The sequence below is a fragment of the Mercenaria mercenaria genome, chromosome 3 (assembly GCF_021730395.1).
Source record: "Mercenaria mercenaria strain notata chromosome 3, MADL_Memer_1, whole genome shotgun sequence".
Taxonomy (NCBI): Eukaryota; Metazoa; Mollusca; class Bivalvia; order Venerida; family Veneridae; genus Mercenaria; species Mercenaria mercenaria.
This window is the reverse complement of record NC_069363.1, coordinates 30,681,850-30,709,194: the sequence shown is the minus strand read 5'-3', so window position 1 is coordinate 30,709,194 and position 27,345 is coordinate 30,681,850. Positions and strand designations below refer to the sequence as shown.

The 27,345-nt window shown below is 34.7% G+C and overlaps 1 protein-coding gene across 1 annotated transcript in view; it reads right to left on the bottom strand.

Annotated features, from left to right (window-relative positions):
• The window catches only part of LOC123525175 (uncharacterized), a 34,720-nt gene extending 7,530 nt beyond the window's left edge, over positions 1-27,190 (bottom strand). The window contains exons 1-5 of the mRNA XM_045304014.2: positions 27,026-27,190; positions 11,390-12,316; positions 10,891-11,042; positions 6,062-6,289; positions 600-822 (exon numbers count right to left, since the gene is read on the bottom strand). Coding sequence (XP_045159949.2) covers positions 600-822; positions 6,062-6,289; positions 10,891-11,042; positions 11,390-12,290 — 1,504 coding nt within the window. The 5' untranslated portion in view covers positions 12,291-12,316; positions 27,026-27,190. The remainder of the gene's footprint in view (positions 1-599; positions 823-6,061; positions 6,290-10,890; positions 11,043-11,389; positions 12,317-27,025) is intronic.
• Between the last annotated feature and the right edge of the window lie 155 nt (positions 27,191-27,345).

The following is a 27,345-nucleotide window of genomic DNA, read 5'->3' as shown; positions in this document are numbered from 1 at the left end:
TGGCAAATTTTCGTTATCGAAACACATTCAAAATGACGTATTTACGTTTTAAATTATTTCTTTCCCTTTTTAAACCCTCTAAAAGAAGGATTGGATGTAATGACAATATAGACCTTCTACACATATAAAATGTAGTACCAGATAGGCAATATCACTACGTCGAACTTCGGATATGTCGATGCAATTTCTGCAGTCCCTTGAATATCGAGGTAACAGTATTTGACTGTATTTCCTTTCCATTTGTAAACAAGATAATATTATAAATTGCATATATTTTGTGGCATTTAACATTAAAATCAGCTTCCCGGCCATTCTGTTCACCAGACGGAACAACTGCGATGTCATATAAGGAACGTTCTCCCCGACTATAAGCGGACGTCGTCAAAACAGCGGTAGGTTATCATTAAGCAGCGATGACGTAACTTTCGCACCTTTCCCTGTGCTGTTCATACAAAATGAACGTCATAATTTTCAATGGAAAAGAATAGGGCGAATGTAAATATAAGAATTTATTTGGAACAGGATCCATACTTTTGGAGGTCTGTCTAATCTCCTTTGCCTATTATCATTCTTAATATATAGTATAACAATTTTCATACCTGCTTTCTTGTACATCATGTACTGTTCTGCACAACTAAATTCTACTCCATCAATTTTAAAGTAGGTTTCATAGAACTGACTGTAGATACCACCAGAAAATAAGAAATATGTTTCTTCTTTAGTCTCCTGATTTTCAATGCTCTCGCGACTCTGTGCGTGTCTGTCAGTTTCACTGGCATCTATAGGAAGATCTGCAGCCACCATCATTTTTTCAATATATCTCTATAAAAAATTATTTTTTAAATGACAGGTAATGGATCAACATAAATATAATATAAATGCTTAATTACATGACAATATTCCTCTTCTAATGCTGTAGGTACTGCCAAGTTAATCTTACTAACAGGTGTATGGTGCCTTCTATAGGTATATAAAATAGAGGCAAACATCCAGCCCATAGAATCCAGCCACCAAACATTACAATAAGAAATCCAATATGCACTACAGCAATTTAAAGTTGACTTTGTTTTTTCCAACATTATGAGAAGAGGTCATTTAAAGTCTTATATTTTTGCTCTAAAGACCCATAAAAAGAGCCAAACACCTTGCTTTAACAAACATGGGAGAGGACCTTTTACAGATGCTACAGACCAAGTTTGATGAAGATCCATCATCAGTTCATGAAAAGATCCTGTTTAAAGGTAGACTTAGCTTGCATTAATAGTCTTAGTTTGCAATAATGGTACAGGATACACTAGTATTTGTTCAACATAGCTTGAAACAATGGTACAGGATACACAACTATCCTAGTAGAAATAGTTTATTTGACTTTGCTTAAAACAAAAGCATACCATACATTAGTATTGTAGACTCATCTTGCAACAATGGTTCACCCTACATTAGTGTCTACCAGACTTTGCTTAAAACAAAAGCATACCATACATTAGTATTGTAGACTCATCTTGCAACAATGGTTCACCCTACATTAGTGCCTACCAGACTTTGCTTAAAACAAAAGCATACCATACATTAGTATTGTAGACTCATCTTGCAACAATGGTTCACCCTACATTAGTGCCTACCAGACTTTGCTTAAAACAAAAGCATACCATACATTAGTATTGTAGACTCATCTTGCAACAATGGTTCACCCTATATTAGTGCCTACCAGACTTTGCTTAAAACAAAAGCATACCATACATTAGTATTGTAGACTCATCTTGCAACAATGGTTCACCCTATATTAGTGTCTACCAGACTTCGCTTAAAACAAAAGCATACAATACATGTAGACTCATCTTGCAACAATGGTTCACCCTACATTAGTGTCTACCAGACTTCGCTTAAAACAAAAGCATACCATACATTAGTATTGTAGACTCACCTTGCAACAATGGTTCACCCTACATTAGTGTCTACCAGACTTTGCTTAAAACAAAAGCATACCATACATTAGTATTGTAGACTCATCTTGCAACAATGGTTCACCCTACATTAGTGTCTACCAGACTTTGCTTAAAACAAAAGCATACCATACATTAGTATTGTAGACTCATCTTGCAACAATGGTTCACCCTACATTAGTATCTACCAGACTTTGCTTAAAACAAAAGCATACCATACATTAGTACTGTAGACTCATCTTGCAACAATGGTTCACCCTACATTAGTGTCTACCAGACTTCGCTTAAAACAAAAGCATACCATACATTAGTACTGTAGACTCATCTTGCAACAATGGTTCACCCTACATTAGTGTCTACCAGACTTTGCTTAAAACAAAAGCATACCATACATTAGTATTGTAGACTCATCTTGCAACAATGGTTCACCCTACATTAGTGCCTACCAGACTTTGCTTAAAACAAAAGCACACCATACATTAGTACTGTAGACTCATCTTGCAACAATGGTTCACCCTACATTAGTGCCTACCAGACTTTGCTTAAAACAAAAGCACACCATACATTAGTATTGTAGACTCATCTTGCAACAATGGTTCACCCTACATTAGTGCCTACCAGACTTTGCTTAAAACAAAAGCATACCATACATTAGTATTGTAGACTCATCTTGCAACAATGGTTCACCCTACATTAGTGCCTACCAGACTTTGCTTAAAACAAAAGCATACCATACATTAGTATTGTAGACTCATCTTGCAACAATGGTTCACCCTACATTAGTGTCTACCAGACTTCGCTTAAAACAAAAGCATACCATACATTAGTATTGTAGACTCATCTTGCAACAATGGTTCACCCTACATTAGTGTCTACCAGACTTCGCTTAAAACAAAAGCATACCATACATTAGTATTGTAGACTCATCTTGCAACAATGGTTCACCCTACATTAGTGCCTACCAGACTTCGCTTAAAACAAAAGCATACCATACATTAGTATTGTAGACTCATCTTGCAACAATGGTTCACCCTACATTAGTGCCTACCAGACTTTGCTTAAAACAGAAGCATACCATACATTAGTATTGTAGACTCATCTTGCAACAATGGTTCACCCTATATTAGTGTCTACCAGACTTTGCATAAACAAAAGCATACCATACATTAGTATTGTAGACTCATCTTGCAACAATGGTTCACCCTATATTAGTGTCTACCAGACTTTGCTTCAAACAAAAGCATACCATACATTAGTATTGTAGACTCATCTTGCAACAATGGTTCACCCTACATTAGTGTAGTGTTATTTCTAGAGCGACGCAGCGGTGGCCCGCCTGCCCTTTTTTATGCCGCCAACGCTCCGTAAATGTGCCCTGTTGCCTTTGATCTTTGCTAAATCCCGCCAAATTCCCTGTTGACATGCCTCGACGATTTTTTGATCAGCAAATTACGTCACGGCGAGTGCACACAGGTAATGAGAATCAATGAAGTGTAAAACAAATTGATAAAGAGTATGGATCCTGTGAAATGTCAAAAAAGCGTGCGTAAATGGCCAGCTGATTACCGAGCACGTGAAAAGTGCCCTAGATTTCTTTGGGCAGAATTTAAATTAGACCGTAATTTAGTATAACAAGTATATATCAATGCCGTTTGATTCTACTGTAATTTAAACTAGAAAATGCACACATTTTAATGATTATCGAAAGTAAAAGAAAGTTTAGAATGTCCGTTCACGAGTCTTATTACTCCCGATGTCGTATGCAATTTTTCCATATTTCCTTCAAAAAAGCAGACAGTTGGTGTATTTTTTTGTGATGAGAAACATCAAAATATGTGGAACTATCTCTGGTTTACCCAAGTGGGTCATTTAAACTGAGTAAAAACTACTTTCAGACAACATTCCGAAAGTGTACCAGTATCCGGATAGTATATTTTGGATATGCGATTTAGTAAACTTTAACCTTACTGTAATAGCACTTTTCTGTTAATGAAATATTGATGAAAGACCTGATTAATACATTAGAACTTTTGATAATTATCAGTTTACAATGTGACCTGAAACAGGCCTTTAACTATGTTGTTTACAACATGATCTTGGTTTCAAGATTAAGCTTATATTAAGGCCCTCCACTATTTCACATTCATATGAATAAGTTGACATTCTTGGTGACTTTTTAAGAGAAAGGCTTGAATGGTTTAACCTAAACTATAAAGTAAGTAAAAAGCCTTTGTAAACTTTGTAACTAGTTTTGGGAAGATTTAGCACTTTATTCTGTGACATTTCTTTTAAGTGTGCAATAAAGATAAATGGAATACATATTAACTATAGACATCTAGAAATGCAACTACTGCTATGGTAACTTTCACATCTAAAAGGGCACCCTGCCCCTTTCGGACAGCACCCTGCCCCTTTTTGGCAGCACCCTGCCCTTTTTGAGCTCTAGAAATAACACTATTAGTGTCTACCAGACTTCGCTTCAAACAAAAGCATACCATACATTAGTATTGTAGACTCATCTTGCAACAATGGTTCACCCTACATTAGTGCCTACCAGACTTCGCTTCAAACAAAAGCATACCATACATTAGTATTGTAGACTCATCTTGCAACAATGGTTCACCCTATATAAGTGTCTACCAGACTTTGCTTAAAACAAAAGCATACCATACATTAGTATTTGACAGACTTACCTTGCAACAACTGCACATGACAAGCTATTATTTTATAGACAAACTTTAGCTTCCAACAGCAGCACATGATACACTAGTATTGTGTTGCATTATAACTGCCCAAAAAGCTCAATGTTTGAGTGTTCCCTTTGAGTGCAGAAGATCCAAGGCTGCATTATACAAAAGACATGAAAAATGGTACTTGTCGCTCCCTTCCTTGGCACTCAGTATTTAAAGGGTTATACAATGATGTAAAATAAGCCCAAGTATCTGTAACTGGATACGTATTTTGTCTCACAAGATCTTTGTAACTCGAGTTGATTGGACTACCATGTAGAGTAGATTTCCACCTAACGGGCACGCTAAAACAACGGGCACGCCAAAATTGCGACCACTTTTTCAAAGTACAAAATAAATTTGTTCTTTATTCATTATATATATTGACCAGTACAGCAGGCACATCGCTAATGCGGCACTGCGGCCACTTTTGTGGAACAAAGTGCTTATTTACCATGCGCTAACTGACCATAATGACGGGCAGACAAAAAGATGGACCCAGACATCCTTTGTTTATTTAACACATTGACCTTGTTTATTTAACACAGTGTAAATGATCCCCTGCCTCGGGCAATTTACAACAAGGTACATCAATCAATACATGTGTATTTCAATCAGGTACACCTAATAGGTATCGCCTGAACGCTTGTAATAAAAATGTAAGAGCAAATTCAAGCATTTACAGATCCATGATGAAATGCTGAAATTATTTTGTCAATTTTGTTGTGAAAACTTTAATAGTTGAGCAATTAGCAACAGTTATCCTCATGTAAGTATCATTTTAACCTTTTTGATCTCAAAGAAGAAATTAATTGTATTGAATGATACGATAATTGTGTCAATTATGCAGGGGATTTTTATTCTTTAATTTGGTTTGTAGGCCTAATTGACTTTATTGAACATAGAAAATTATGACACTCTACATGTACATAATTGACCCAAAACGTGGATTAAGATCAAACTCCACATCCAAATCAAACATATAAATGAGGGATTTTAAGTATGACACTACATGGTTATATCTAGAAACATCATTATGACCTCACAGTACAATGGTTGTTGACCGCAAAATCTCAAATTCACTATTAAGGCCAGACCACTATTAAGGCCACTTTTGGTCAGACCGCTGGGTGCCCTTAATAGAGAGAATCTACTGTAGTAGACAAGTGACATGATACTCCACTCAATTATGATACTGAATCCGGGCTGACTAGTCCTAGGACTATCCTCTCAATACCATGCACCAAGAGAGGAAGATACTGGTACATTTTTCATGTCTTTAGTATGATGTGGCCAGGGAGCAAACCTATACTACCGCACATTGGAAGCGGGTGCTCTACCACTAGGCAACCAAAGAGGTAAATTACAATATATCAAATGATACATTACTTCTCTATCTTCTTCATCTATCATTCCTCGTTCTACCATGATGTCATCTCTCACTTCAGTTAGAACGTATCCTAAATAATTTGTCCCCCGCCACGTATTTTCATCCCATGCATCTGGTGAATCTTCATCAAGTCCTATACCCCATATACTGTCAAATGGACTCGCTTCAACTAATACTTTTGGGTATGTGATGAGAATATCAGCAAGAAAGCCTTCGTTCTGTGTAAACTGGAACAAAAATTGTTTTAGATTAGTTGGTTATTAGATAAACACCACTAAAATGTCAAGAGTATAGATTCTGTTGTTGTTTTTCCAAACAATCTATGACAGCCAGGAACTTTATAGCAAATTTTGAAAAAACAAATTGTATGTCTTTTTGCATAGTAACTAAGTACTTTCATAAAAATAACCCTATTGTTTTATCGAAACCCCTTGCATTTGTTATAAAAAGATCAAAGAGTAACACAACGTGTTACCAATACATGATGGAGTTACTAAACATGTTACCAATACTGAACCTGTTACCAATGAATAGTGGAGTTATTGAACTTGTTACCAATACTGAACCTGTTACAAAGAAAGATGGAATTTCTGAACTTGTTACAAATACTGAACCTGTTACAAATGAATGATGGAGTTACTGAACTCTGAACTTGTTACCAATGAATGATGGAGTTACTGAACATGTTACCAATACTGAACCAGTTACCAATGAGTAATGGAGTTACTGAACTTGTTACCAATACTGAACCTGTTATCAATGAATGATGGAGTTACTGAACTTGTTACCAATACTGAACCTGTTACAAATGAATGATGGAGTTACTGAACTTGTTACCAATACTGAACCTGTTACAAATGAATGATGGAGTTACTGAACTTGTTACCAATACTGAACATGTTACCAATGAATGATGGAGTTACTGAACTTGTTACCAGTACTGAACCTATTACCAATGAATGATTGAGTTACTGAACTTGTTACCAATACTGAACCTGTTACCAATGAATGATGGAGTTACTGAACATGTTACCAATACTGAATCAGTAATCAATAAGTAATGGAGTTACTGAACTTGTTACCAATACTGAACCTGTTACCAATGAATGATGGAGTTACTGAACATGTTACCAATACTGAATCAGTTACCAATGAATGATGGAGTTAATGAACTTTTTACCAATACTGAACATGTTACCAATGAATGATGGAGTTACTGAACTTGTTACCAATACTGAACCTGTTACAATATGTGATGGAGTTACTGAACTTGTTACCAATACTGAACCTGTTACCAATGAATGATGGCTTTACTGAACATGTTACCAATACAGAGCCTGTTACCAATGAATGATTGAGTTACTGAACTTGTTACCAATACTGAACCTGTTACCAATGAATGATGGAGTTACTGAACATGTTACCAATACTGAGCCTGTTACCAATGATGATGAAGACCAATACTGAACATGTTACCAATGAATGATGGAGTTACTAAACATGTTAGCAATACTGAGCCTGTTACCAATGAATGATGGAGACCAATACTGAGCCTGTTACCAATGAATGATGGAGTTACTGAACTTGTTACCAATACTGAACCTGTTACCAATGAATGATGGAGTTACTAAACATGATACCAAACTGAGCCTGTTACCAATGAATGATGGAGTTACTAAACATGTTACCAATATTGAACCTGTTACCAATGAATGATGGAGTTGCTGAACTTGTTACCAATACTGAGCCTGTTACCAATGAATGATGGAGTTACTGAACTTGTTACCAACACTGAACCAGTTACCAATGAATGATGGACCAATACTGAACCTGTTACCAATGAATGATGGAGTTACTGAACTTTTACCAATACTGAGCCTGTTACCAATGAATGATGGAGTTACTGAACTTGTTACCAATACTGAGCCTGTTACCAATGAATGATGGAGTTACTGAACTTGTTACCAATACTGAACCTGTTACCAATGAATGATGGAGTTACTGAACTTGTTACCAATACTGAACCTGTTACAATATGATGATGGAGTACTGAACTTGTTACCAATACTGAACCTGTTACCAATGAATGATGGATTACTGAATCATTACCAAAGATGAGGAGTACTGAATGTCTTACCAATGCATGATAAGTTAGTGAATTGTTACCAATGCTATAAGTTAGTTAATTGTTACCAATGCATGATGGAGTTACTGAACTGTTACCAATACTGACCTGTTACCAATGAATGATGGAGTTACTGAATGTCTTACCAATGCATGATGGAGTTACTGAATGTCTTACCAATGCATGATAAGTAGTGAATGGTACCAATGATATAAGTAGTTAATGTTTACCAATGCATGAATGATGTGAATGTGCTACCAATGCATGATGAATTAGTTAATGTCCAATGCATGATGAATACTGAATGTGTACCAATGCATGATGAAGTTAGTAAATGTGTTACCAATGCATGATGAAGTTAGTGAATGTGTTACCAATGCATGATGAAGTTAGTGAATGTGTTACCAATGAATGATGTAGTTAGTGAATGTGTTACCAATATGATGAATGGTATGTGTACCAATGCATGATGGAGTTACTGAATGTCTTACCATGCATGATAATAGTGAATTGTTACCAATGCATGATGAAGTTGTGATGTTTACCAATGCATGATAGTTATCAATGGTACATGCATGATGGAGTTACTGAATGTCTTACCAATGCATGATGAAGCTAATGAATGTTTACCAATGCATGATGGAGTTACTGAACTTGTTACCAATACTTAACCTGTTACCAATGAATGATGGCTTTACTGAACATGTTACCAATACTGAACCAGTTACCAATGAATGATGGCTTTACTGAACATGTTACCAATACTGAACCTGTTACCAATGAATGATGGAGTTACAGAACATGTTACCAATACTGAACCAGTTACCAATGAATGATGGAGTTACTGAACTTGTTACCAATACTGAACCTGTCACAAATGAATGATGGAGTTACTGAACTTGTTACCAATACTGAACCTGTTACCAATGAATGATGGAGTTACTGAACTTGTTACCAATACTGAACCTGTTACCAATGAATGATGGAGTTACTGAATGTCTTACCAATGCATGATGGAGTTACTGAATGTCTTACCAATGCATGATAAAGTTAGTGAATGTGTTACCAATGCATGATAAAGTTAGTTAATGTCTTACTAATGCATGATGAAGTTACTGAAATGTCTTACCAATGCATGATGAAGTTACTGAATGTGCTACCAATGCATGATGAAGTTAGTTAATGTGTTACCAATGCATGATGAAGTTAGTGAATGTGCTACCAATGCATGATGAAGTTAGTGAATGTGTTACCAATGCATGATGAAGTTACTGAATGCCTTACCAATGAATGATGAAGTTAGTGAATGTGCTACCAATGCATGATGAAGTTAGTTAATGTGTTACCAATGCATGATGAAGTTAGTGAATGTGTTACCAATGCATGATGAAGTTAGTGAATGTGTTACCAATGCATGATGAAGTTAGTGAATGTGTTACTGAATGTGTTACCAATGCATGATGAAGTTAGTGAATGTGTTACCAATGCATGATGAAGTTAGTGAATGTGTTACCAATGCATGATGAAGTTAGGTAATGTGTTACCAATGCATGATGGAGTTACTGAATGTCTTACCAATGCATGATGAAGTTAGTGAATGTGTAAACAATGCATGATGGAGTTACTGAATGTCTTACCAATGCATGATAAAGTTAGTGAATGTTTACCCATGCATGATGGAGTTACTGAATGTCTTACCAATGCATGATGAAGTTTGTGAATGTGTTACCAATGCATGTTGGAGTTAGTAAATGTCTTACCAATGCATGATGAAGTTACTGAATGTCTTACCAATGCATGATGAAGTTACTGAATGTCTTACTAATGCATGATGGAGTTACTGAATGTCTTACCAATGCATGATGAAGTTACTGAATGTCACACCAATGCATGTTGGACTTACTGAATGTCTTATCAATGCATGATGAAGTTAGTGAATGTGTTACTTACCAATGCATGATGAAGTTACTGAATGTCTTACCAATGCATGTTGGACTTACTGAATGAAGTTAGTGAATGTGTTACCAATGCATGTTTAAATTATTGAATGTCTTACCAATGCATGAAGAAGTTACTGAATGTCTTACCAATGCATGTTGGACTTACTGAATGTCTTACCAATGCATGTTGCAGTTACTGAATGTCTTACCAATGCATGATGGAGTTAGTGAATGTCTTAACAATGCATGATGAAGTTACTGAATGTCTTACTAAAGCATGATGAAATTACTGAATATCTTACCAATGCATGATGGAGTTAGTGAATGTTATACCAATGCATGATGAAGTTACTGAATGTCTTACTAATGCATGTTAGAATTACTGAATGTCTTACCAATGCATGATGAAGTTACTGAATGTCTTACCAATGCATGTTGGAGTTACTGAATGTCTTACCAATGCATGATGGAGTTACTGAATGTCTTACCAATGTATGATTGAGTTAGTGAACATATTACCAATGCATGATGAAGTTACTGAACCTGTTACTTATGCATGATAGAGTTACTGAATTATACTGCTGAGGTATTCACAATGACTTACATCAGTCTAAAAGATACAGGTACACTGGCTACTTAGCGTAGACTGCTTACCAATCAAAATGTAAAGTAAGATCAACATGCAGCCTATACATATAATGGAGGTTACCTAATAATCTGTCATTGCTATGTATAGGTTACCCCTGTATGTACACACAATTACCTTGGCCTTGTTGCCTTTTCTGACAATGTATAAGCAATTCTGTTGCCATTTATGAGGGTCAAATCCTCTAACTTCTCGTCCAAGAGCTTTTATTTTTTTTGGGTCTTTACATCGCAGTATTTCACCAGCAATTTCATCATCACCAAATAAAACTAAATAAAATAAATACATTAACATCATGTTAGCATACGCAATACACTTTTGCTCTTTAATGAATACTTTTGTCTTGTTTCTGTATATTTTAGATTATAATATTGAAATTATTAACATAGGTAGAACTTCATTCAATAAAAGTTATGTGAAAAGTTACTGATTTAAACAGTTTATCACATAAAACTGGAGGTAATAATTGGCAACATTTACACTGGCCAAATAAATGACAACCTCTGCTGCTGACTAAAAATAACACAAGTGAAAAGTAGGTTATAATATAAATTTTAAGAAGGAAGAAAAATTGGCTGATCTTATTTACATAGAACAATATTATATCTAGATTTACCTGCTTTTTTGAACATCATGAACTGTTCCGCGCAATTAAATTTCTCGTCATCAACATAAAACCAAGACTTATGCCACTGACTGTAAATAGACTGACTCTTCCAGAAATAAACATATTTCTCTCGTGCCCTGTCATAAGCTTCATTATCTATCCAATTCTCTGTAACAGTTTCAGAGTCTTCCTCTTCATCATAGGTTTGTCCCCGTCTTATCTTTGCAAGAGCTTCTTGCTTATTCATATCTACTGCATTATTTTCATTTTGATTTTCGTTTTGAGCTGGAGATAAATATGCATTTTCCCTATTTTCTCTACCTTCAGAGTTACGTGGCTCACGGTCAAATTGGTCCTGTGATTTGTCATCTTCAGGCTTATTGTCAGAAGTGCCAACATTCTGACTGGCATCATGTTTAGGTATCATGCTTTGTGTCCTGTTTTCATATACATCTCTATCTTGTGTCTCGTCAATAATATTCAAATTACCAGGCATTGATATCCTTACATTATCTACTTCTACTGCATGTGAGTAATCGTTTCCACCTAAATTGTTCTTATCTCGTTCCTCCTTACTACCTGAAGCATTATCATCTTTGATCCCATCAGTTTCAGGGTCATCAGCTTTAAACTCCACATCCCTGTCAGACGTAATTCCAGTATTTCTACTTTCCTTTTCGTTTACTGGTATGCCTGAAACAGTACCTGTCCCTTCTTGCTGTCTTTCTTTATCAACCTGAGGGGGTGGCTGTCTTTCCATTTTAACAGTGTTATCATTCTCTTGCCTTTCATTTTGCGTGTCAAAATATCCTTCTGATCTACTGCCAATATTACTGACTTGGTTATCAATCTGTCCTGATACATCATCTCTCTTTTCTTGCTGGTGATCTCTCATATTCTTGTTCTCCATTGTTCCAATGATGCTTATTTAAGTGACTGAAATATTCAAAATAAGATATGATTTTTCAGTTCCTAATCAAACTGATTTTTGGTACAATTATTTCATTTTTTCTCATATATAGTATTATTATTTAAAAAGAGATATGTTCATAATCATGTTCTATGTAAGTTTATACAACTTCCATGGTTTAATAATCCATATATAGTTATTACACATACAGAGATATATTAACTACACTAGATCTGAGTAGCACGCATGCGTGCTTGCACACACACACATGCACGTGCAAATACATACATAATTATTACATAAGTGGCCAGAAACTCACAGTCAACTTCACTGGTTATTACACATAATGTAACAACTATAAATTATAATAATGACAATTATCATGGTTTATTATTGCCTTTTCAGTGAACATGGCTGTCTATTCTTGTACAAAACAAGATATCTAGTTTTAAAAGGGCGGTAAAGGACCACTTTCTTAACGATAAGCTTCGTTGCTGAACTTATGTGTTCTTTCTGTTATCTAGTCCCTGGTTGTAATGCATTTTTTTAAGAAATTATATTTTCACAATGTACTGTGATATTGATGTGATATTGGTGTCTATTTATTCATCTGTCTTTCATTCAATTAAGAATCATAAATTGATTAGCTTGAGCAATTATAATTACATATGCATAACATATACGTTATTTTATAATAATGAACACAGTAATTTTTTTTATATATATTCATGTTAATTTTTCATGCCTCTCTATGTCAGACTATTGGTACCAAGGACCACAATGGAAATAAGAGATTTTTTTTTTCTCTTTCTTGTGTCATCCTTGATATTGATGTGACTGACATAGTTCATAACACATTACTTCATATGACAACTTTTATATGTGATTATAAATTTTATTATATGCATGTATTGTAACTATGTTATGTTTGCTCAATTATCGAAATAAATCTATCTATCTATCTATCTATCTATCTAAGTGAATGAAGTATTGCCATGCAATACAAAGTCCCCTACTGGAAGGCACCTAATTTTCTCTACTGCAATATAACATAATGAACTGATATCTGTCAATAATTTATAAACAACATTGTACTATATATACAATATGTTATAACAAAACACTTGGATTAAAATTTGTATATATAAAAACCTATAGTTGTTTTCATATAGCATTTTTTGGCCAATTATCAAAAAGGTATCATATTAGTTATTTACAGTAAAAAAAAAAAAAAAAAAAAAAAATTCTAAATAAGTCCACATAAAACTCTTTACCATGTAGAGATAGGTCAAAATACACCTAAAAATTGGATGTAACATGCATGTTGTACCACAGAAAACTGGTCTCGATTTTTCTCTATGGCCTGTAATAAATAAGTAACAATATAAGCTATTTATAGTAACAACATGTAACGACATAATTCTAAAAACAAGGGTGCCTCATGGTGGGAACATTTGTGCCAAGTTACATCAAAATCCCTCCATGCATGAAGAAGAAATGCTCCGGAAAAAGTCATTCTTGAATTTGGCATTAAAAAATTTTGACCTCTAACTGTGACCTTGACCTTTGACCTAGGGACCTGGTTCTTGCGCACAACAATCTCATGGTAGTGAACATTTATGCCAAGTTACATCAAAATCCCTCTATGCATGAAGAAGAAATGTTCCAGACAAAGTCATTCTTCTATCTGACCTTTGGGGGACCAGGTTCTTGCGCATGACACTCTGTCACATAGTGGTGAACGTTTGTGCCAAGCAATATTCAAATCCTGCTTTGCATGACAAAGTTATACACCTGACAGGAAAAATGTCCCATTGACCTTTGATCTCCAAGTGTGACCTTGACCTTTAAGCTAGGGTTCTGTGTGTTGCGCATGACACATCGTCTCATCATGGGGAACATTTATACCAAGTAATATTAAAATCCCTTGATGGATGACAGAGTTCTAGACCGGACAGGAAAAAAACCCTATTGACCTTTGACCTCCAATTGTGACCTTGACCTTTAAGCTATTAAGCTAGGGGTCCAGGGCTTGCCCATGACACATTGTCTCATCATGGGGAACATTTGTGCCAGGTAATATTAAAATATCTTCATGGATGGCAGAGTTATGGACCGGACAGGAAAAAAGCTCTGTTGACCTCTGACCTCCAATTGTGACCTTGACCTTTGAGCCAGGGGTCCGGGATTTCCGCAAGTCACATTGTCTCATCATGGGGAACATTTGTGCCAAGTGATATTAAAATCCCTTGATGAATGACAGAGTTATGGACCGGACACGAAACAGACCCTGTTCATGGCATGTTAGACTGCCAAGTGTGGCCTTGTCCTTTGAGCTAGGGGTCTGAAAGTTGTGCATGACACAGCCTCTTATTATGAGGAACATTTGTGCCAAGTAATATAAAAATCCCTTCATGAATCAGGGATCATCCTACAAGGCGATTTGAGCAATATTGTCGCTTTAAAGTCAGCCACTTTGCCTAATTATCGCCTCCGGGCGAAATCCGAATCGCCGAGTTTTTCAGCGAGTTGTTATCTGTTTACTTAAAGTTGTAAAACTTGATGCATATTCTAGATTAAATTATCTATAAATCCATAGTCAACCCCGCCTACTCACTTGTCAAACTTCAGCCAATCTTAGCGTTAATATCCCACAGTGTCAATCAATAATATTGTAAGTCGCCGCCATTTTGAAAATTTTCAATCGGCGTGTAAAAAGCGGATAAACTTAACGAGAGCATGATCTTATGCAACAATTGTATATTATTCTTTCATTTTATTAAAGATTACTTCAAAAATTATTTCAGTTACCATGATTACCACCAATTTCTATAAATGAATTGCTTGGGTACTGTGGATAAACAAGAGCACTGCCTTGCGGGTGCTGACGCTCATCTGATTTTTTTTTTGTGTAATAGAAATATTGTCCTACCCATGATTTTCTAAGTCTAAAAAGGGGCATCATTCTTGCAAAAAGCAGGATAGAGTTATGTTTCTTGATGTTCAGTGTCCACATATGATGGTGAAAAACTGTTGCAAGTTTTAAAGCAATAGGTTTGATAGTTTATGAGAAAAGTGGACTTAAACATAATACTCAAGCAAGAAAATGATTTTCTAAGTCCAAAAGGGGCAATAATTATTGCAAAAAGCAGGATGGAGTTATGTTCTTGCTGTACAGGGTCAGCTTATGATGGTGAACAAGTGTTGCAAGTTTTAAAGCAATAGCTTTGATAGTTTAGGAGAAAAAGTTGACCTAAACATAAAACTTAACCAAGAAATCTGATATTTTCTAAGTCCAAAAGGGGCCATAAATCTTGCAAAAAGCAGAATGGAGTTATGTTTCTTGCTGTACAGGGTCAACTTATGATGGTGAACAAGTGTTGCAAGTTTTAAAGCAATAGCTTTGACAGTTTAGGAGAAAAGCTGACCTAAACATAAAACTTAACCAAGAAAACTGATTTTCTAAGTCCAAAAGGGGCAATAATTCTTGCAAAAAGCAAGATGGAATTATGTTTCTTGATGTACAGGGTCTGCTTATGATGGTGAACAAGTATTCCAAGTTTCAAAGCAATAGCTTTGATAGTTTAGGATAAAAGCTGACCTAAACATAAAACTTAACCAAGAAATCTGATATTTTCTAAGTACAAAAGGGGCCATAAATCTTGCAAAAATCAAGATGGAGTTATGTTTCTTGCTATACAGGGTCAGCTTATGATGGTGATTAAGTATTCCAAGTTTCAAAGCAATAGCTTTGATAGTTTAGGAGAAAAGCTGACCTAAACATAAAACTTAACCAGGCAACGCCGACGCAGACGCCGACGCCGACGCCGACAACCGCTCAAGTGATGACAAACTCATCATTTTTTTTCAAAAAATCAGATGAGCTAAAAATGATTACGCGGACGCCAGAACTGCCGTACAAAATATTGTAAAAAGATCGCCATTATCTATGAGTTTGGTATTATTTTCGAAAAAATTAATAAATAATAAATAAATAAATTAAATGTATAAATCTGAACAAGTTGATGCAAAAATCAGGCATTATAAAAGCACTAGAATTGAAACATGAATGAAAATTTTCACGGCGTTTTGATTGTGCACCTGATAAATTTACGAGTTTCGAACATGTTAATTTCGGATAAAAATTTAAAGGCGACTTTTTCATAGCGACGATTGAAAATGACAATGCAAGAATCAATTTCCTTAAATAATTACTGTTTATAAGTTACAGCTAGACCCACAGAAAGTGGAAATATATATAGGCAGGAAACTGAATGCTATGCCGATTCTTCTCCTTAAATTCCTCACTTTCTCCCTAAAGTCACTTCTCACTAAAATTTTGACCTAGGATGAGTTATGGACCGGACAGGAAAAAAGCCCTGTTGACCTCTGACCTCCAATTGTGACCTTGACCTTTAAGCTAGGGGTCCGGGTTTTGCACACGACACGTCGTCTCCTCATGGGGAACATTTGTGCCAAGTAATATTAAAATCCCTTCATGGATGACAGAGTTATGGACCGGACACGAAACGGACGGAATGACGGAATGACAGAATGACGGATGGAAAAGCGCATTGCTATAGTCCCTGAAACTGGTTTTCAACCAGTAGGGGACTAGTAAGATTAAATTGTTCATAAAACCTTATAGCACAAGGAGCTCAACTGACCTTCTGGGCAGGCTTATCAAAAACTCCAGCAAGTGAAATTAGATACTTCTGTTTTAATAACCCAAATATTTCATCACAATCTTTTAGTCTCACTCATTTGGCTGAAAGAGATGGCTTATTTTATGATTCTGATATTTTATAATTGCCATGCCAACCAAACATCATAACGCTGGACATCCTAAATGTCCTGTAAGTTGGACTAGAATCTTTATGCAAATAGTTAATTAAAGTCTTATACAATTGAGATGTTTGTCCATTTTATCCTTTTTTTGTTTCTTTAGCATCATATTTACTTAAGACACGCAGTCAGAATACGCCAGTTTACATTGTATGAGCAGTAAGTAGGTTAAAGTAGATCCAACCTAGCAACATCTACTTAAGCCAAATACAAAATTTCAGATCTTGCTACTGTTATAACAACCCTATTGTATTGAATACATGGTGATTTTATGATTATAAATTCAATTAGGGTTTTTCTTTTAGGTAGGTGATGCAAAAACATGTTAATTACTAAATGTGAACAAGTCAAAAGTTTGTTATTTTTGTAAAGCAAACTCATACCACTATTGGTCAGTTGTATTTAAGCAACAATTTATGACATTTTCCCCTTTTCTTATATTCTGTTCGAAATTGATTTAAGGATCAAAAAGACCCATTACGTAGCCACTGTGTTAGATCCTTACTATAACAAGAGCTGTCACTGAAGACTTGATGCTGGATAATGAAAGTGGGATCATCTGCAGGCTGGAGCTATCTTTGTGGTGTTTTATGACTCCAACGTGGATGATGATGTTTAAATCTAAGTCAAAATTTAATGTATTTTCTATAATAATAACATAGATAAAATGAAAGTGTATCAAAATATTAACTAAGTATAAAATGGATTAAGTTATGGAATATTTCTGCCATGTGTCATATCATGTCTCTAATAATGTGCAACAACTATTTATAGTTTTAATCAAACCCATTTAGTAATAAACAACTTCATCACAACTTTAACCTGAATTATTGAGTACAAAGGGGGTTATAGCTCATAAAATATTGCAGCCAGAATTATGGACATTGTGTCATAAGATGAAGATGATGATGCGGCAAAACTATTTTATGTTTGGATCAAACCAATTTAGTAAAATACAGGTATGGTGAAAAATCTGATTCTATGTAAAAAGGTGGTACTGTGGTATGATTCATAAAATATTTTTGCCAGAGTTAAGAACCTTGTCTCAAGATGAGGATGATGAAGGACACTTTTAAATTTGAACAAAATCCATTAGTAATAACAAAGATATAGTGACAGTACATTAAAATTAACCTGAAACTCCAGTAACAAGAGGGTCATGATGACCCTGGTCCGCTCACCTGAGTAATATGAGCTACATGTTTTTAATGTCAAACTGATGCTAAAATATTAAGAAAGTAGGTCAGTAGGTCACACTCATGGTCACTGAAAGTCAGTTTTAGGATCGGTGTATGTACTTGTCATCCAAATCTCAAGGCTCTATCTTAAAAAACAAAAAGTACGTCAGTAGGTCAAGGTCAAAGTCAAGTGACCCCTAATTACTTGGGGTCATCAGGTAGAGGCTAATTATAATAAAACAGTCTAGGAAATATGAACAGAATTTTTTTTAAGTATTTTTTTCCTATATAACTTATACAACAAGTGACCACCGGGGCAGGGCCTGTTTTCACCCCAGGGGCATAATTTGAAGAATCTTGTTAGAGAACCCCTAGGTAATGCTATATACCAAGTATCAACGGCCTAGGCCTTGAACTTTCAGACATGAAGATTTTTAAAGTTTTTTCCTATACAAGTCTATGTAAAACTTGGGACCCCCGGGGTGGGGCCATTTTTCACCCCAGGGTAATAATTTGAACACTCTTGGTAGAGGACCATAAGGCAATGCTACATACCAAATATCAAAGGCTTAGGTCTTGTGGTTTCAGACAAGAAGATTTTTAAAGTTTTTTTCCTATATAAGGCTATGTAAAATGGGACCCCCGGGGTGGGGCCTCTTTTCACCCCAAAGTAATAATTTGAACAATCTTGGTACAGGACCATCAGGCAATGCTACATACCAAACATCAAAGGCCTAGGTCTTGTAGTTTAAGACAAGAAGATTTTTAAAGTTTTTTCCTATACAAGTCTATGTAAAACTTGGGACCCCTAGGGCGGGGCCTCTTTTCAACCCAGGGGCATAATTTGAACAGTTTTGCTAGAGGACCACCAGGCAATGCTGCATACCAAATATCGAAGGCCTAGGTCTTGTAGTTTAAGACAAGAAGATTTTTAAAGTTTTTTCCTATACAAGTCTATGTAAACCATGTGACCCCCAGGGCAGGGCCATATTTGAACCTAGGGGGATAATTTGAATAATCTTGGTAGAGGACCACTAGAGGATGCTACACACCAAATATCAAAGCCCTAGGACCTGTGGTTTTGGACAAGAAGATTTTCAAAGTTTTCCCTATATAAGACTACGTAAACCATGTGACCCCCAGGGTGGGGCCATATTTGACCCCAGGGGGATAATTTGAGCAATATTGGTAGAGGACCACTAGACGATGCTACATACCAAATATAAAAGCCCTATGAACTGTGGTTTTGGATAAGATGATTTTTTAAGTTTTTCCTTTCGGTTGACACGGCAACTAGAGTTCTGCTAGGAATTCAATTCTTTGAACAATTTTGAAAGGGGGTCACCCAAGGATAATTCCTGTGAAGTTTGGTGTAATTCTGCCCAGTGTTTTTGAAGAAGAAGATGTTTTTAGAAATTGCTGACGGACACACGACGGACGACGCACATCGGACATTGAGCGGTCACAAAAGCTCATCATGAGCCTTTGGCTCAGGTGAGCTAAAAAAGAAGGCATAATTCTTGAAATATTGATGCAAGAGTTATGCCCTTGTGTCATATGATGTGGGTGATGTTAACAAACAACTATGAATCAAGTCGATTTAGTAATAACAGAGGTATCATGAAAATGTACCAAAACTTTAACATAAACTTCGAAGTTAAAAGTGGGATAATTCATAAAATATTAGAACAAGAGTTATGACCCATGTGTCATATGATGTAGTTGGATATGTGGCACAATTATTTTTCCCTTCTGTAGTAGTAGAGATACAGTGATAATGCATCAAAAGGTATCCGCATTCTAAGTAAAAAGGGGGCATACATCGAGGGCTTGTCATGTAATTCCTAAAACCCTGGTGTTAGAGTTATTGACCTTGTATCATATGATGTGGGTGATAAAACGGAACAACTATTTAAAGTTTGTATTAAATCCACTTAATAGGGAGAGTGTGATTGTGCAACAAAACTTTAACCTAAAATTCTAAGTAACAAGGGGGCATAATCCATGAAATATTGGTATGAGAGTTATGGTCCTGGTATCACATGATGCGAGTGATGATGAGGAATAACTGCAAATCCATCACGTAATAACAAAGATAAAATCAAAATGAGTCAAAACTTTAACCAAACTGTGGACTCAGAAACCAATGCCAGTGCAAGTAGGATAACACTCCATAATTTGTATATGCATGTTTTATCAATTTTCATAAAATGTTGCAATTACCCCCCTTTAATGTAAAACTATTTAAAAGCTTAAGTATAGTACATTTTTATTTCAACATAATTCTTGTTTTACATCTACCTTTGATTGATATAGGCATATCTGAACAAAAGCGTATTTTTAAAACTGTGTCTAGCTTCTGAATTCATGTTTTAGTTGTGCAACCAAGATAGGCAACAGGAGGTGATAATTAGGCAACAGGAGGTAATAGTTAGGCAACAGGAGGGACTATGTGACTATAATATGGTGGTAATGGTAATAATAATTTTTCAAACTTGCATTTAAAATGAACTTAGCTAAATAAACAGTTGCTAATGCAAACATTTTACAAAAACTATAGGTCTGATAGTTACAATCATTTCTTTTTCCAAAATTTGGCTGGACAACTAGGATAGCAAAAACACTATCAGTGAAAATCTACTGTATATGTAAAGATAGATATACAAGATTGTCTTATGAAATGCTTATGTATTATGACAATATTATATGGTATGAAAACTGGGTTACTGATGTTAAGCGTAACTTATACAGCAATGGGTTTGGATATGTATGGGAAACACAAAATGTTGCAAACCCAAGGTTATTTTTAATTCAATATGTTTAAACTTTAAAAGACCAGTTCATACAAAACCGGCAGTCAATGTGTAGAGACAATATTAAACTGCAATACTATTGTAACTATAAATATTGTTTTAGAGTTGAAAAATTTATTACTGCTATAGATGTTGAGAAATTCAGAAATTGTATGGCAAGATTCCATAGCTCCTCACATTGTTTAATGAAAGGTAGACATTATAACATCTCCAGAGAATATCGTGTGTGTCTGTATTGTGAAACTGTACTGGAAGATGAATATCATTTCATGTTATCATGCCATGTATATGCTGATATTCATACGAGATATCTACATATATGTATTATTGTCAATATCCAGCTCTTAGAAAAGTTTAACAAAATTCTAAGTTAAAAAGGAGCATAATTCTGTCAAAATGTAATTAGAGTTACTGCGATTGTTTCTCCAGCTGCAGACTTTGGTAGTAAATAACTATTTTAAGTTTCAAGTCAATAGCTTTGATAGTAACAGAGATATTTAACTGTATCAAAAACTTTAACTAACGGCGACCCTGGGACAAGTGCAATAGCTCTGCTTTTTCTTAAAAAAGCCGAGCTAAAAACTGATGTCATTCAGAGAAACAGAAAACAACATTAATTGTTAATATTTTCTTAATAGTGTACATTATTTCACAATGAATTTAACAGGTGCTCTCGAACAGAAGGGCCAACGCAGCAAAATAAAACTACAACCAAAATTAGTATGTACACAGTAAATTATAATAAGCACTACGTTTACATAACAAACAATAGGTAGTGGCTAGGGGTCCGGTATGTAACTAAAAAACTTTCGTTTTATCGGCTGAAAATGTAGTAATCTATTCAAGATGATTAGAAATATACTTTGGTATGTATTCACACAAAATTTTGTTTGTAGATAAGTATTGATATCTTAAGTAAATAACAGGTAAAGTTATATTGACTTTTGACTGTCGCTGTCTCTGTCACGTCCAAACTTAATCTGCATATTACTGTTAGGAAGTCCCCAATGAAATCCGTTGGGAACGTTTTCTGGTACAAGTAAAGTATCTGTAACTAATAATTACATCTCTGAAAATGAATTTATGTTAACATTAAAGCATAAACTTGCCTTGCTGACATTTTATGAATGTATATTTTGTGTTTTGTTTCTGCAATTTAGTGTTATCGGCAGTCTGCTGTTTATTGAAACCGGTGTCAGGCTAGATATCTCCTTGCATCTGTCACATCGTATTTTCGAAGATTTAAGTCTCTTTAATATTTAAATTATGAATTAAATTCAACCCCAGAGCTCCAGATAAGCTTTTGGTGCAGTTGGGTATTTACCCATCACTTTTTGTCTAAATTTGGTATTGGAGATCTGAATTGGGTAAAAATAATATCATTACCCAGCCTTTTTCGGCGACGCCGTCTAAATTCGTTTTCGTTACCTCTGCCACGTGACTTCAGTTTGCAAATCAAACTACTTGATAACGCATTATAGATAATTTACCAAAATGGAAAATTTATGCAACACTCTGCCTGATTGGACGAGAGTGTCAATTTCTTTCACTCTGTTGATTGTGCTACGCTGAGTGAAATGTAGACAAAGTGTTTATCCTAAACGACGCTGTTCACAGTTTTAAAGCTAAATTTGGTTCAGTATATTCAGCAAGAATATTGATATATCTCAAAATGATAAGTAAGTTTAATAAATATGATAAAAACCTGTTCAAATAACAACATATATCAAACTAAAGAAAGAGCTGAATACGGTCTGCGTATCACATGAATAAGGGCGTGATAAGAGTCTTTTATGTAGAGAAGTGCTTTTTAAATGATTTTCCTTGTTACAATTGTCGTCTGTATATGAAAAGGTTTTTTGCTTTTGTTGATGTTAAGCGTAACTTATACAGCAATGGGTTTGGATATGTATGGGAAACACAAAATGTTGCAAACCCAAGGTTATTTTTAATTCAATATGTTTAAACTTTAAAAGACCAGTTCATACAAAACCGGCAGTCAATGTGTAGAGACAATATTAAACTGCAATACTATTGTAACTATAAATATTGTTTTAGAGTTGAAAAATTTATTACTGCTATAGATGTTGAGAAATTCAGAAATTGTATGGCAAGATTCCATAGCTCCTCACATTGTTTAATGAAAGGTAGACATTATAACATCTCCAGAGAATATCGTGTGTGTCTGTATTGTGAAACTGTACTGGAAGATGAATATCATTTCATGTTATCATGCCATTTATATGCTGATATTCATACGAGATATCTACATATATGTATTATTGTCAATATCCAGCTCTTAGAAAAGTTTAACAAAATTCTAAGTTAAAAAGGAGCATAATTCTGTCAAAATTTAATTAGTTACTGCGATTGTTTCTCCAGCTGCAGACTTTGGTAGTAAATAACTATTTTAAGTTTCAAGTCAATAGCTTTGATAGTAACAGAGATATTTAACTGTATCAAAAACTTTAACTAACGGCGACCCTGGGACAAGTGCAATAGCTCTGCTTTTTCTTAAAAAAGCCGAGCTAAAAACTGATGTCATTCGGAGAAACAGAAAACAACATTAATTGTTAATATTTTCTTAATAGTGTACATTATTTCACAATGAATTTAACAGGTGCTCTCGAACAGAAGGGCCAACACAGCAAAATAAAACTACAACCAAAATAAGTATGTACACAGTACATTATAATAAGCACTACGTTTACATAACAAACAATAGGTAGTGGCTAGGGGTCCGGTATATAACTAAAAAACTTTCGTTTTATCGGCTGAAAATGTAGTAATCTATTCAAGATGATTAGAAATATACTTTGGTATGTATTCACACAAAATTTTGTTTGTAGATAAGTATTGATATCTTAAGTAAATAACAGGTAAAGTTATATTGACTTTTGACTGTCGCTGTCTCTGTCACGTCCAAACTTAATCTGCATATTTCTGTTAGGAAGTCCCCAATGAAATCCGTTGGGAACGTTTTCTGGTACAAGTAAAGTATCTGTAACTAATGATTACATCTCTGAAAATGAATTTATGTTAACATTAAAGCATAAACTTGCCTTGCTGACATTTTATGAATGTATATTTTGTGTTTTGTTTCTGCAATTTAGTGTTATCGGCAGTCTGCTGTTTATTGAAACCGGTGTCAGGCTAGATATCTCCTTGCATCTGTCACATCGTATTTTCGAAGATTTAAGTCTCTTTAATATTTAAATTATGAATTAAATTCAACCCCAGAGCTCCAGATAAGCTTTTGGTGCAGTTGGGTATTTACCCATCACTTTTTGTCTGAATTTGGTATTGGAGATCTGAATTGGGTAAAAATAATATCATTACCCAGCCTTTTTCGGCGACGCCGTCTAAATTCGTTTTCGTTACCTCTGCCACGTGACTTCAGTTTGCAAATCAAACTACTTGATAACGCATTATAGATAATTTACCAAAATGGAAAATTTATGCAACACTCTGCCTGATTGGACGAGAGTGTCAATTTCTTTCACTCTGTTGATTGTGCTACGCTGAGTGAAATGTAGACAAAGTGTTTATCCTAAACGACGCTGTTCACAGTTTTAAAGCTAAATTTGGTTCAGTATATTCAGCAAGAATATTGATATATCTCAAAATGATAAGTAAGTTTAATAAATATGATAAAAACCTGTTCAAATACCAACATATATCAAACTAAAGAAAGAGCTGAATACGGTCTGCGTATCACATGAATAAGGGTGTGATAAGAGTCTTTTATGTAGAGAAGTGCTTTTTAAATGATTTTCCTTGATACAATTGCCGTCTGTATATGAAAAGGTTTCTTGCTTTTGTGACTTATTCAGATTGCATATTAAAATGAGTACTTGTTTGCTTCGATATATTTGTTATCAATTATTTAACTGATTTATTATATATGAATATTTTTCTTTAGTATGGTATGCAAATATTGAACTCAGTTGAAATCTGTTCTATTATATATATGCTATATTATGACTGAATCTCATTACACTGAAATGAAGGTACGCTGCATACAGTTTATCCATGTGATATGACTATGGTCAAACTTTGCTTATGAAACAGAAGTAATAATATTGAAATAATTACAATTGTATGTTTTGCTTGACCTTCACTTTTTTATTGGTGTGACGTCATTGTCCAAAGATTCATGAATAGCGAATATGCATTTGTTAAAGCGGAATCAGCTGGCCTATTTTAGAAATAAATAAAAATAATAAATAAAAAAGCCTTTAACTGATTTTTTCTCATGTATTCTAATCAAACTTGATTTGTAGCATCTTTATTATCACTTTGTTCAGCTGGGACATTTAACCCCTTTTAGGGGCTGCTAGAGCTAAAACCAGAAATGCCTTTATACAGCGTCTCATGAACAGCTTGGTGGATCTTTGTCATATTTGGTCTGGAGCATCATTATAAGGTCCTCTTCCAAATTCATTTATATAGGAACTTGGGCCCTATTAGGGACCACTACAGCTAAAAGTAGATATGCCTTTCTTCGCATTAACCACTAAAATGTAATGAATTTTTATCAAACTCGATGTGTAACAATATCGTAAGGTCTCCTGCTATTTTGTTACAAATGGGGATAGGGATCAATTTAGCTAAAAATATAAACACATTTACTGACCTCTTCTCATGACCCGCTTCATGAATCTTCATCAAACTACTGCTGTAATTATTCGTCTAAGGATAAACGAAACAAAATTGAAACCTACGAAACCTTTGCGAAAAATTAAAAGAGAACCATTTAAATTGTTAAAGTGCGTTGTTTAGTTTTGCAGTTTGAAAAATGTTAGATGAAAGATGAATGTTAGATGAAAAATTCATAAACTTCTTTCCTTATTACAATTCGCCGACCATCATTTTTAAAGATATTTCTTGTTAGAAGTAATTTGGTATTTGCTAAAACCAATTGGGTATTTCACCAATCTCGCACAAACATTACAGTATACATAGTATATATCATTAGCCTGGATTGACTAACTGCATAAAAGTACTTTAATAGCACCCTTCAATTTTTAATACAAAAATGTATTTAAAATTGTAATGAAAAGTGATTATTAAACAGTATTGTCTTTTTTAAATTGTTTTTACATGCCTGTGATCAATGTAAACATGTGTGTTTTAATTCATAGTACCAAAGATATTTTTTTCTCCAATCATTTAATGTATTCTGAGATACTTTTGTTCCATACTGTTGTTTTCTTTTTCACTTTTAATGTAGTCGGAGATCAATTCGTTCACCGCAATATGCATTCTCCCATAAGATGTCATCCAGTATCGGTGACACTACATCGTCACAAAAAGGTAACTGTCAGTGTTGAACAGCAAAAATATCCTACTAATTTGTTTGTTTGTGCTGCAACGATGTTTTTTCAGCCCTCTTTTACATTTTATCGGCGTAAAGAAAATTTTTAAAAAGCGTCCAAATAACACCTATCAGGCGACTGAATGGTCCTGTGATTTTTCAGATAAATTGGAACCTGTTTTGCGGTAACGTATAACCAGTCTGTTATCTAGCATTAAAGTCTTGTATCCGTTCTTGTTATAAGGAAAATGCGATACGCAAGCCATTTTTATTGAATTGTGTATTAGGAATTTTAATTGCTTTTTAGTAGGCACATTATATGAATTCAATTGAGTTTTCTGCAAAATAAATCTTATCTTTTATTGATCAAAATCTGATTAACCACTTTTAAATAGTTTACCTACATAAACTGATTAGCAATCATCAAAACAAATGTAACAAGGAAAGAATATTTTTAATTTATAGAGCCATATTTTTGAAAAATATTGACTAGTGTTGCAATATAGTCGCTAAAGTAACGACCATACTTTATAGAATTATATAGTTATTCGAAAATGATAACGAAACAAATCGCAAATTTACCTTGACGTATTTTTCTACCCGACTTTCAAGGGGATCCCATGCATACATTCAGTTGGGGTTTTTTCAACAGTCGCTTTACTTTTTATTTATATAACTGTTTTACCAGGATACAATTATTTCACAAAGGCTTTGCAATCATTCTACCATTGCGAAACCGAAAGTAAATGTCCCACATTTATTTAAATCAAGTAAGCCATTGTTAACTGAGAACAATGTTCTGTATGTTGTACTTAATCGAGTTACTGACACCCGCGCTCGCTGGTGTTACAAGACACTCCCAAGTACGCAAGTCGGAAACGTTAATATAATAAAGGTACCTG